Source organism: Etheostoma spectabile, chromosome 24 (genome assembly GCF_008692095.1).
Source record: "Etheostoma spectabile isolate EspeVRDwgs_2016 chromosome 24, UIUC_Espe_1.0, whole genome shotgun sequence".
Classification (NCBI taxonomy): domain Eukaryota; kingdom Metazoa; phylum Chordata; class Actinopteri; order Perciformes; family Percidae; genus Etheostoma; species Etheostoma spectabile.
Window position 1 is genome coordinate 1,799,758 of NC_045756.1, and position 13,700 is coordinate 1,813,457.

Here is a 13,700-nt window from a genome sequence, read left to right on the forward strand (position 1 = left end):
AGTGTAAAACTGGTGTCACGGTCCAGGGCGTGAATGTATTTAACATTTATCTGGATTGTCAGATGACTAAGACAGGTCTGTGTGTGAGTGCGTGCAAAGAGTAATCTATTTCCATCCTTTATGTGTAGCCTTCCATGTTGGAGTGGTTGTGTGCTCCTGATGCCAGACAAGGCCGTATGATTACTGGGGTGTGAAGCATGTGCACTGGCTCCCTACTCGGCCTTCAAAAGCCTCGCTCAGACTTTCTGACCCTCTTTTCCACAGTGTTTTTTCATCTGCAGCAGTATTATTTTAATTCGCTGTCACTTTCCCAATGAGACGGAGAAATGGCTGCTTGGACAAAGAAGCACTGGGAAGAATTGGACGAGCTCAAATCCACTTAGTCCTGTGGAGAGTTTTTGTACGAGTGCCATCCATTCTGTTTCCTGGCCGCATCTCGGTCGCTCACCTTATCTTGTGAGTTTAAGCTGCTTTTTTTGCTATTTTGACAAAAAAAAGAATACTTAAATGGATGAGTGAATTCCAAAAGCGTGTTTGTACCCTGTTGTAACATAAATTGTCAGTGATGGAAAAGTAGAGATTCTCAAGTAGAACATTATTCATTTTGCCACCAACGCACCCCGCCTGCACAACTCAATTGACAGAAACCTATCAAGCTAGTGAGTCACGCGCATTCCTTTGGGAGGAAAATGCATTCCCAGTGTCACATCCTGTGTCGCTATTGTGTCAACACACAAAGGAAAAGCTCGGATTTGGAGCAGTTTTGGTTTCTTTTATGTGAGGCAAAAATACACACTTCAAAATGGAAGAAAATGTCTCCTCTAAATTGGATGGTCCTCTTTTTTTGTTCATTTAGTAATTGGCAGCCTCATTCAGTGTCGGGGAACATTTTGCTCAATGCTCCATGTTGGGGAATATAAGACGTCTACAAATCAAGACTCAAAGAGGACCGCGATAGAGGGATTTGGAGAACAGACCTGAATGTAGTTGCCAGGTTTAACTGTAAAATACTCACAGTCTTGTACTTGACTATATACTCCACGATGGGCATCCCTCCATCGTCCTGCTTGACCAGCCCCAGCCTGTAGGCCTTGCCCATCCCCCTCTGCCCATGGACCGCCGGCGGACTCGGCTCTCCTGTGGTACACACGAGGAGGATGCTTTAGCAAAGATGCAAAACAATATGTCTGTGTGTGTTATTTTCTGTGAGAGTGTGTGTGTCAGTGTGTGCATTCCCTAGGTGGGGATCAGGTGACAATGTGAGATATGAGATAAGGATGCAGTACAAGGAGAGAGCAGGTTTAATGCTGAATTACATTCATATTACGTGGCAACTCCCACTGCCTGGCTATAAGTAATGTTGACTTGAGGTTCTTATTATTCACTCTGTATTGCTAATTGAGTCCTTTTTTTAACATTCATTCTCAGTAGCTGCACTGCTGTATAATATTAACGGTGGTAATAGTTTTTCTATGGCCTCGCCCAGATTTACTGCAATCCTGCTGTGCCAGATTGCCAAAATAAATAAAAAGCTTATCATAAAGCTCCTGTAGTATGTCATTTTTAACGCAGCGGTTTCACATCAAGGTACACCTGTGACAGGATCTATTCCGTGCTCTAATAATCTGAATTCTTATCGCTGAAATATGACAAGGTTGTAACTATTTCAAATATAAGCAAGTTTCATAAGATGGCAAATAGGTCTCACTTTACCAAGGCGCTGATGCTTTGAATATAATTTTCAGCATGTTTGCTTTTCTATCACTTTTTTTTCATTTTACGAAATCAGGACACAAATATCTCTCTCACATTAATCCAAATACATTTTCATAGCTGCTATATGTACGTTTGAGACCCCATTTTATAAAACTAATTTTATATACTCCCTCCCTGCAACATTTGTGAAATGCTGGGTTATGCCAATGATTAACAATTAACCCAATCTAACTGCTATAAAGCCATTGAATTAAAGTGCTTATGAGATTTGTAAGTGGCTGCCGGAATAGTTCTGATGATCCCTTTTTGGGCACGATCTTTTGAGAAGCTCTTATTTTGGAGAATGTGCCTGGAAAACAAGCTTCCTGCGGGGGAAGAGCAGACTTAGAGTGGACACTGACTTACGGATAGGTAAAGTCTGGAAGGTCTCTGTGTGGCTGAACTCTCCCTGACCCTTTCCGTTGACGGCTGCCACTCGAACATCGTACGTGGTGTTGGGCTCCAAGCCCGTCAGCACCACCGTCGCTGGAGAGAGACAGGACCAGAGTTCATGTTACCTGGATATACTGTATGCTGTAGGGCTGCACAATAGGAGGGAAATGTGATATGCAATAACATCACAATAACAATAGTACTTGTGATAGATAAACAGATATTAAAGTGTACTCAGTGCTGCCTTTCTGCCGCTTTCAGTATTCTGCTAAAATACAACATTGCTTGCTGAATCTTTTTTTTTCCCCTCGTGATTAACAATTCCATAGTTTTTAACAAAATGCAAAACATACAACTCACAACATGAACACCCCATCCAACACCTTTGGAATACCTCTCCCTCTAAAACCACAGGAATTAAGTCGTCAGTATCCTCCAACCGAAGGGATTGTGGAATGAACATATGAATGAAATGTTCTAGCGTCCACATCATTTTAGCCATTTTAGTTCTGTATCTGTATCTAACCTTTTACCTTTTTTTTGTGGAAAAAATAAAAAAATTTATTCTGGCGATGAAAATGAATAAGGTTATTTTTTATATGATGAAAGATCTCGGTCATTTCCTATGTGCTTATTTGTTGCAAGTCTCTCAGTATAGACACTTGCTGTATTCCTAAATATGTAACTGATGCAGAAAATGCAGTGCTCTGCTGAAAGACTAATACTAAATATCATCAGTAGATTATGTCATGGTAAGATAACATTTACAAAGAAAACCTCTCATTTACAATTGACAGTAATTGGTTGCAAATAAGAAAGACAATCACATCTGGCAATATATTCTAATGGAAGAGTGCAAATCTCATGAGGTCGTAGTATATTATCAGAAAGAATATCTGAACTACAGTAGTTACGACAGTGAATCTGCATTCACACTGTAACTTGCATCGATTATTGAAGAAAACAGCAAATCTCATTTTCAGACCACATAACAGATTCCTGTTTAAATTCTACAGTCGCTAGAGTCTATTTACATAACCGTCACTATTCAGAGAGGCAGCAGAGAGTCAGCAGTGTAATGAGCTTGAGCAAAAGTTGTTGTTTTTGTCACTCTGAACAAATTAAACACTTGAGTGGTAATAGGTGCTTTTGCAGTTCTTTAGTCCTGGAACTGAAAACAAATTCTGCCATTTGCGGCGGTGCTAGGTTACTTTCCAAGCTATGAGCAGACATTTCAATTTGGACAAAAGCATTGAAATGAAACGAGTCCAGGCATCTTGTTATAATGAAGAGTATATTGGGTAAGGATCTTCTACTGAGGATATCAGGAGAGGCTTCTATAATTATATGATGCCACTTTACTGGTTTGTAATTAGCCCGGCTCACAGTTTTAATATTTTACTCATAATCTTGAATAAAGGGACACATTTTACTAAACAGGCAGGACATTTACAATGTTAAATAGTTCGGCTGCTGACGTTTCTTCCTCCTTTTTTTTTGTACCTGCGGTTTAGTATTCGCCTCACTGCATCTACATTTTGTAATTGACTCTGAAATGAGGGATATTAGTGATAAGCCCTTCAGGTTTGTCAGACCTGCTTATCATCCGACCATTAGTCCTCTGGCTTTCATTTCCCATCCATCCATCCTTCACCTCATGGCGTACTTTCCACGAACAGGCTCAGAAATCAATTTGGAGTCGTAAAGCATAAGAAGAGGAGGCACGTGCTTTTTCTGCTCAGTTGGTTTCTGGCACCTTCCCCGTGAGGTGTTTGAGGTTCGTCAAGACCCAACACCATCTCAGGGCTGAGGCTTTGAAGGATCGCATGGCAGATTATGTGAAATGGCTTCTGCTCGTGTGAGATTGGTGTCGTTCAATGTGTGGTGCGGTTAACAGACAGATTAATGCCTAGCGGGTGCTCATCTGGCATGTTGAGGCACAACCTCGCTGGTCTAATCAGTAGAAAGTTTTGTCTCTGTGTGACAATTAGAAGTATGCTTATATCTCAAAAGTGAAGCGGTCTTATTTTCCTTTCCTAACTGTACATCCAAGCATTGGGGTGGCATTTCAGATTTGAGTTTTTATCCTACTTTTTAAGGCAGCCATTAATTGCCACTCAATTTAGCTGCCGCCACAATAAGAACATGCTGTGCATAATGAGGCCCACCTCGACACACACCAATGCCCCTTATATTTTACACAATGAGCTAATATTACAGTAATTATCTGTAAAGTTAGCCTTCACTGTTATCAACGGTTATGAACATTATTCCCACTCACTCTGGATGCTGTGCGACTTGACGTCCCTCCAGTCCTGTGAGCCCACCTCCTTGTACTGGACCAGGTAGTAGCTGATGGGTACGCCACCATGCGAGTCGGGCTTCATGAAGGTGACGGTTGCTAAGCGCTGGGAAACAGCTGAGAGACGCACTGAGTATGGATTTGATGGTACATCTGAAAAGAGAAAATAATGATGTGGGTCACAGCAAACAGCTACAGTGCACATACAACAAATACATATTATTTTCACATTATGTTGCTCCTAGAAAAAATGTCAAACCATACATGTATCGAAATTTTCAAAATAATAATAAATGGATTTTCTAACTCAACATGAAGGCAGTTTTAATACTGCAGACAGTGTGTCTACCTATTACATCACTGTCACCCCCACAATCTAGGACATTATTGCTAAATAACTGTAAGCTATGAAAGCCATTTAACACAGTGTACTTCAATTTGAGGTGAGGTAATACGTCACTTAGCTGAATCATTATTTGTCCTTGTTTCCCTTTTAGTGTGTTTCTCACTTTGATAGCATCAGTGCAAATATTCACTTTTTAAAGAACGTGAAGTGGTGAGTCTTTGCTGCTTCCATTGGGGATCACCTCTCTTCCGAGTCTCCATTGCTTACTCAAACTCTTGCAACTACTGTGCGTGTGTGTGTGTGTGTGTGTATTTCTGCAGAATTGCAAGTGTCAGAACAACTTCCACAACACATTGTTTCCTGCAAGACTACATAATAGGTCAGCTTTTTGCTCACTACTTTTCTCTTTAGCCCGAGCAATTCAATCTGCACTTAAGATAATTGGACTGCGCTATTGTGTATTAGCCTGTGCTACCGTAAATTAGGGGGTGCTTCAGTAAATAGTGAGGGGTATGGTAAATCAGTTGGCACTGTTTGAGATTAGGCCAGGCTGAATAGGGTTTGAGAGTTGCAGCGGAATTTATCTTCCTGAGAATTGCAAAAAAAAAAGCATTCCCATTATTAGAGAGGTAGAAGGTTACAAAGTAGTTGAACAGTTAGGGTTACTGTGGGAGCAGTGGGATCCCTGACTCAACACATACTGGAGTTGAAATGAAGTTGCCACTCTCATTAGGTTGAGTAAAGGGGCCAAATAATAGTGGCAATCCCGCACACCCACCTGCCTGGGCCAGAATGAACTCCTGGTATCGAACTCCGATGTTGTTCCTGGCTGTGCAGTTGTAGCGGCCAAAGTCCCTGTCGGACATAGGAGTCACCTAGAACCGGGAAAAAAAAGATTTCTTACATATCTCGCGATACTGTCTTTAGACATACAAACAGTTTTGATTTTATTTGTCTGCTTCTATCCATGTACAATGGATAAGATGGATTTCTTTTTCATACTCGCAGAAGTAAATAATCCGTATAATTAAAGCCGTACTAATCAATATTTTCATATAAGCAATGGGTCAAATGACTCTGCAAATGGTTAAGGCGTTGTGTGTCAGAGACAAACTAGTAATAAAAATAGTTTTACACTCTTTGAGTTCATTGTTTCGGTTTTACAGCCACACCACACGGTAACTGTTTCGGTTTATTCAAACAGCTCTTATAAACATTATTTCCAGGTTTTCAGTGAAACAGCTCAGATAAACCCACTGGTCACTTCCTGCCAGGCACCCAATGGCAGACGGTCAAAGTCCGCAACTGGCAGGTCACCATAGTGGAGCATTTAGCAGCTTAAGAGCCAGATATGTCTCTAAAAAGAGTTGGTAGAGACCCAATCAGAGGGAAAAGTATAATAGTATAGTATATATAGTATATGTATAGTATATAAATATTTGACTTGGAATGAATGCTAATGTTGCTCCATATGGTGAACAGTGTGTGAACTTTCTTATGGTCTGTAATTGCTAGTAAACTGACCAACACATACAGCTCTGGGCTTGTACCCACCTCCAGCACAGACTTTCCATCTGCACTGTGTACCCTGGTGTTGGCAGTTCCCTCCGCAGAAATGGTGAAGCGCTCTCGCCGCCACAGCATGGTGGCAGGAGGGTTGGACATCACATCACAGCTTATGTTCACTGGGTTGCCCTCCCACGAGTAATAGATGGTGTGGTTGGTCAGGAACTTTGGTATATCTGTCCAAAAAATAGAGATACTATCTCGCACAATTGCCTCATTTAGATGTAAAAATCAGCTCTTTTGCTCTAAAACAAGACGTACAATGCCAAAAGATTAATTGCTGCTGAGTCTTGAGTTTATGGCAACCAATTAAACATTCAAATCAAAAGGTGAAGCTGTGCTGCATGATCAAAGACATAAAATGACTTGCTGAGGCTTAACCCACAAATTCCTCAAAGAGAGAAATTTCATTAATGCCTCCCAACCCTCTCTCTGCAATGTTAAAAAGAAAAACAAACTAAATTGAAGCCACTGAATGCTGGAAGAGGAGTGGGGGGCATATCTGACGAACATCTCCCCAAGAATAAAAATAAAGGATGCAAACAGAAGCTCATTTGCCCCAGCAAATAGGAAGGGCAGTAATGGAGGACCGCGACGGCGAGCTGGCGTGCAGATTTTTTTTGGCGCAGTCAGACCAGCTCAGTTGGAGAGGCATTATAGTTGTTTTATGTTCACTTGCAGGATTCCATTAAAGAGATTGATGTCTGGCTCTATGTCACAGCCGAGGACACGTTATCCCCTGCAGCCTGCAGTGACTTAGTAAATGAGTTCATTAGTTCGGTGGCAATGGCTGGCTCAGCCCCGCCACACTCACAATCACACTCACAGCCTGTGTCTTCCTGCAGAGTCGAGTCTGCAAGCAAGTTGTCAGCTGTGGCTTTACAGTACAATGACAGGAACTCATGGTTGGAGAGTGTGTGAGGTTTGTTTTTTCTACATGAGGATGCCGTCAAACCTTTTCCAAAATTGTCAACTTTTCAAGAACTATGCAAAACAGAGAATCCATGAACCCAAACGTCACCTCAGCCAGACGGGGAGAAAATTGGTTTTCACATGACAACAGAGATGCAGGAGTCAGTTACTTCTACTTTCTTGTCTGCCCTCTCCTTTGTTGTTCCTCTGAGCTTCAAGGTGAAAATGCTGCTAACCAAAAAAAAACTTTCCATTGGTCTCGTTCAGGCAACAGAGTTGCTCTGATAACGAACCTAATAATTCCAAGGGCAAAATGGAGATATTTACTTCAGACCTCATTAGGCACAGGGTAGCCCGCCCCAAATAACCCTAAACAACCAGCATTGAGGAATGGGTTTGTTCATCGGGAAGTAGGGGAGCTGTCAGCGGGGGGAAACAAAAAGGCGACGCATGATATCCTCTCACTAATTAACCCTTCTGAAGGCTGTGTGTGCGGTGAGGGGGTGAGTTGTTTATACTAATATAATGAACTTCAGAAAGAAAAACAGCTACAGTGTGAAAAGAATTATTAGAACTAAGCCAGTTGAACTTTTAAACTCTGAACAAGACTGCAGGGGTGCATGTGTTGCTAGGTTGCTGATTTGACTGCCTAAATGTGTTTCATTTTCACACAAGGATCTGATAGCACTAATGGAAATGCCGAGAATGGGGGAGATGGCGGCGTTATATCATGTCACCGGGCGTAAGTAACAGTATTTTTTCTATTTTGCCCACAGACAATGTTACAGATCTAGATACTTGAACATATCCAATTATTCTAACAACTAATAATTAAGCACTGACGTTGACACTGTGCAGGAAACTAATGTTCTAATGTTGAATTTAATAGAATTTGTTGAATACAATTGTAGTAATTTAAATCACTTAAAGCTGCAGTGGGTATAAAAGCACCCTCTGTGTCACACAGGAATGTATGTATTTGCAGAAGAGCCAATAGGAATGCTCCATCTCTCTGAAATGACCTGTGATTGGCCAGATCTTCTAAAGCCTAGAATCAGAACCCAGAGGAGGTGCAGAAGTCTTTTCCCTCAGAACACTTGAATTACAATATGCAGCAAGAATATTATGGAACTTTTGCCCAACGATGCCAAAAGCAAATTGCTTTAGTAATGTAAATCTAAAAGTAAAAATCTGTACAAAATATATGTTCAGCCATATTACAACACAATTAGCCTAATCAATTTGGTTTTTACAACTGTAGTTATTTGCCTTTTTTCATAAAATATTGTCTTGTAGAATGAAATATTTACTACTACTGTTAATCTAATTTTAATCAAGAAAGTCAGATTCATTAAAGGGACAGTTTACCCCAAAATAAAAAAAAATGTTTTGTTGTGAATTGCCCAACGTTAGAGGTATCATCTCTACGCTATAATGGAACTAGAAGGCACTTCCTTCTGCGTGGTGATACGGTTGGCGATGTAGGTCAATTAGGTCATTAAATTGCTTACAGCCAGTACTGTGGATTATCTTGAAACTGGGTCATGCTTTCTGAAAAGAGACATTGCACTTGCGTTTTTCAAGTGTACTTTTTGGCACGCTGAGCACCACAAGCTGAGTGCTAACTAGTACAATTATATGGAAGAGAAGGCAGACATCTCTATGGCTGATATCTCACTGGGCAAATCATCTAGATTGATAAATAGCACTACATGTAAGAGGAAAAATATGTATTTTTGATTTCACGTTGAACTGTCTCTTTAAATGTACAGTCAGTGTGCACACCTACAGTTCAGCCACACAGGTGTTTTCACTTAAGTTGCCTGATTAGGCAACTTAAGGACAGTGTGCAGTCTAATTAGCAGGAATGACTGGAAACACCTGCGTGTGCGTTCAGGACCGTTAAACACTGATCAGAGAATAAAACACACTCACACTCAATATCCAGGAACATGCTCTTCTGATGACCCCCGATCCTGCTCAGCGCCTCGCAGTCAAATCGGCCCAAATCTGTGAGCCTCACACCGCTGATGGTCAACACCGATTTTCCGTGACGACCACGGACTTCAAAGCGTCCGTCCTGACTCTGAAGACACAAACATATACAACTTATTGTTATGTTCTTCTGTTACGATATCAAGCAAGAGAAGGTCGGACATTCTAGCTGTGAGGTTTATTTATACGAGTCTTGAGTGATAACAAATTGGCATTTACATCCCTATAATTTTCACAGCCATTGCGCTTAATAAGTGGTTTGGTGTGTGAAATTCTGATTGACCCAAACAGACAGACCTGGCGTGCTGAAAGAGGAGGGAAAGATTACAGTTCTTATGTGTAACAAGGCAATTTCTTTGTGATACTATCTTTAAAGATTGTGTAAAGCTGGATTGAGGTATGAAGAGGGGAACACAAACACCAAGGATCCATAAAAGGCCGACCCCGTCGCCATGTTATTTTTAGAAAGTTCCTCGTCCAACTTGGTACGACTGAATGTTAGCCTTCTTGATCCATTCTGCCCCCCCCCCCCCCCCCCCCCCCCCCCCCCTTGCGTCACTTCTCACACAGATTTGGGGTCAATACAAAAAAACAAAAAAAAATCGATTAATTACAAGGTCATTACATCTGTATAAAGACAGATGGTATCAATTTGAAGCAACGGGTCAATTACAGCAGACGAGGCTATCATTCCAGTAATCGACATTCACTCGTAATGAGAAAAAACACCCCAGGAGCATCCTTGTTGCAGACACTATACGCCTGCAGCCTCCAGACTGTTACCTAACAGATAACCTTTGTCACCCCAAACAAACTACTTTTCAGAGGTCCTGCCCGTGATACATTTAAGAGCCGCAGCAGGGTTTATGTTTTGATTGGATACACTGGGAACAACCATTTCAAACAGCCCAGCCACTTGCTGCCTTTTATCTTGAAATACTCCACTCACATTTTTGTTATTTTTGAATATTTTTTCCATGTTGTCCAGAGTAGCCTTGGCAAACGAACAATAAATATTATATATATCAGTGTTTTTTTTCAATAAATAAATCCGATGATAAATATGATAACAGGTTTTGTTTGTTTCTTCCTCAATATAAATGTGCAATGAAGAAGTTGCTTTGACATTCTGTTTTCGCAGACGAGGCGCCGCCATGAATAGGAAACACAGTTTTAGTTGAGTTCTTCTTATTATTCATAGAGTCTGAGAGTGCCGTGGGGTATTTTCAATGTAAGTACCCAGCAAACGGCACATGGCATACATTAGGGTGGCAATTTATCTGGGCTCTTGAAGAACAAAAAAACTTTATATCAGTATATAATATCAGCGCTAGCAGCAACAGATCATGATTACACTATCACCTCTAAGTAATGCTGAAATGGACTGACTATTATTATTTGAGACACAGATCCTATTATGAGGGGACTGCTGATGGGACACAATCAGGAACCGACTTGAGGGGTGGACACACTGCACACAAGCTTTGTGCCTATACAAGAATAAATGTACAGAAGGTAAGTATACAATTGTTTACCATGATCAGGACTCTTTGATGACGGGAAACATCTGACTTGCATTTCCCACATTGTTGTCTTCTAATTAGTCAATTAAGTCAACTTGGATAAACAGCTTTAATAGAGTAAAAATAGAAGTTATTTAGCTCAAAGCCTCAAATTAGTATTGTGAGTTTGTTCCGAATAAAGGAATTAGAACTAAAATTACAAAACAAAAAAGGCTGAGAGTCAAATCAGGCTCTCCGTAAGCCAGTTTAGCACAAGGATACCCCATAATGCTTTGGGGCATTTTGTTGTCGCTACAGCTGTAATCAGCACACACTTGTTTGCGTGTTTCTCTTTCTATTGTATTTTACTGTATATACAGAGTAGAATAGACTTCTCTGTCCAGGTAACAAAATCCATCTACCAGCACCTCTTAACCTCACTTATTAACCCGTTATATCTTCTTTGTTGATTCTTGTTGTCACCATGAGGTTGCCAAGAAAAGTCCCTGCTCCCACTGAGGGTACTTTTTTTAATCACGACAGTTATATTACATACAGTTTCTAGCAATTAAATATGTTGTGATGTATAGGTGCCGTTCTTCTCCTTCCTGACCTCCCGAGGATTGTGTTAATTACATTTAGCATGTTTCTGTGTGTTGTGTGTTGTCATCCACTTATGCACCTTTGCATATTTAGAAGTAAGTCTGTGGAAGTATGTGCACATTCTACACACCTCCACTATAGATTTCACCGGGAATCAATGCACATCCAGCCCTTTATAATGCCCTCCTGCCACCCCTGCCTCTGCTAATAGTCATTATGTGTCTAAGCCTCATAAGCCTCGGCCGTGAGGCCCTCTCTCCTGAATCACGCTCTCTTTATGTTGTCGCTCGTGGACTGCTTTGGCATTATCCTGTTTAGAATGGCTTATCTTTGCTCTTATCGTTTGCAACACTATCATCCAATGAGTGGAAGCAGCTTTTAAAGGCTCGGTTCTGGTCTCTTTGTGCTGCCACTGCACACCGGTCAATAGGATTGGGAGAGTGTGTGTTGAATAGGAATGCTGAGGAACAGAGGGATGATAGGAGGAGGAGAAAGAGAGGAAATCTTCCAAGAGGGAGCTTCTGAGTCAGGAAATTACTCGCCCCTCCTCCCCCTCTGCCAACTGACAGGGTCTGTCTAGAGACTAAGTCAGCCCCTAAAGCGCAGCCTGTTTGATATGCAGCTCAGTCCAACGACAAGGCAAACGGCCAAACGTATACACAACAGAGGGTTACATGCACACCCGTGGACACACACAGGCACGTTCCTGCAACTGCATGTCCCCTCACACATACAAACTGTAAACACATGAGCAGGAAGCACAGAGATAAAAGCCAAGGAAATGTGAAAGTTGAGAGAATAAAGGGAACTGGAGGAGATGAAAAGACAAGCAAGTAGGAAAAAGGAGGGCAAGAATATATGAAATCCTATCCCTATCTCATCCATACAAAACTGTTTACAGTGACCATGTGAAGCTAAATCTCGAAGGGAATCTCTCAAGTAGGACTATTTCTGTGTTATTTCAGTGCAAGTCCTGAAAAATTTTCAGATATTAAAAATGTCAGCACTGAATGTCAGCGAGGCTGGAAACTCGCTGTTGTCTAATTATGGCGAGCATTGCTTATCCAAACAGTTTGGCGTTGGGGCTGTTTTTATATCTGCACCGCAGCGATTACCACAATACCTCATCGTCATGACAACAAAATGACATTTAATGATGGCTTTCTGGTTCAAGGAAATAGGGACCAAGGGTAGACAGCAAAACCTTGGCTTAACATTACTATTATCTATTATCGACTGCAGTGCAGTGTGCCGTGCTTGTGACCAGGTGTTAAATGGAAAAACAAAACAATAATCTCAATAGGTGTGAGAGTCTGCTTTTATTTCAAGGTTTAATTGCAAAAGGTCTTTAGAGAAAAGCTCAAATCAACACAAATAGACCTTCTGAATTGCTGAGGGGAAGATTCAAAAGTTATTCAAAAGTTTAAGTCTGTTGAATCCCACACAGGGCCCTATTTTAACGATTTGAGCGCACGGCGTGAAGCGCATGGCGCAGGTGCTTTTAGGGCGTGTCCAAATCCACTTTTGCTAGTTTGACGACGGAAAAAAGGGTCCGTTTGCCAGGCACATGGTTCAAAGGGTTGTACTTAGTGTCTTTATTACTCATAGGTGTGTTCTGGGCCTAAACCGCAATAAACCAATCAGAGGTCATCTCCCTCACTTTAACAGCCAGGCGTGTTTGTACCTTGGCGCATTGCTATTATTACCGTCATATTTTTATTTGTAATCTTTTGCATGTGTGTGTGCTGCTGTGCTTCCCTGTGTGTATAAAAAGCATAGTGTGCGTGTGCTGTGCATGAGCCTAGGCGCATTTTACTAATGCGCTGTTAAAATAACTATGAAATGCTGACTTTAGATCAGGTTTTTGTTGGTCAATGGAGTGATCACTTCCTGCTGGCTCAAGATAGCAATACACCCAGAATTCCCCTGAACACACCTCCCTGTAAGACCAGCACGCCCATGGGTGCAAAGATGGGCGCAGGAGCTTTTGCTATTTAATCAACGTGGGCGCAGGACGGAATATTACCAACTGGATTGGGCTTTGCACTGCACTGCACCGGGTGCAAGATAGGGCCCATGGTACGTCAATCTCTGCCATCGAAGCAGACAGCTCTTCACCTTTGCTTGAATAGGGAAGAATGAACAGATAGCTACAGTGCAGTTTACTAACCTTGCTCATAAGCAAAAAGGAGTGAAACAATACCCCGGCTGAAATCCTACTTCGGCTCTTGATTAAATTCCAGAAACTGTATCCCATTATGTTCTCTTACCGAGGGTCAAGGTGTTAGTTGGCAAAGAATGAGAAGAATAGAAGCAACATTACGCA

General features: G+C 41.5%; 1 protein-coding gene across 1 annotated transcript in view; it reads right to left on the bottom strand.

Moving 5' to 3' along the window:
• The window catches only part of ncam2 (neural cell adhesion molecule 2), a 369,830-nt gene that overhangs the window by 28,995 nt on the left and 327,135 nt on the right, over positions 1 to 13,700 (bottom strand). Inside the window, 6 exon segments of the mRNA XM_032506714.1 lie at positions 1,016 to 1,137; positions 2,122 to 2,241; positions 4,430 to 4,603; positions 5,575 to 5,671; positions 6,351 to 6,538; positions 9,210 to 9,360. Of these exon segments, the coding sequence (XP_032362605.1) occupies positions 1,016 to 1,137; positions 2,122 to 2,241; positions 4,430 to 4,603; positions 5,575 to 5,671; positions 6,351 to 6,538; positions 9,210 to 9,360 (852 nt within the window).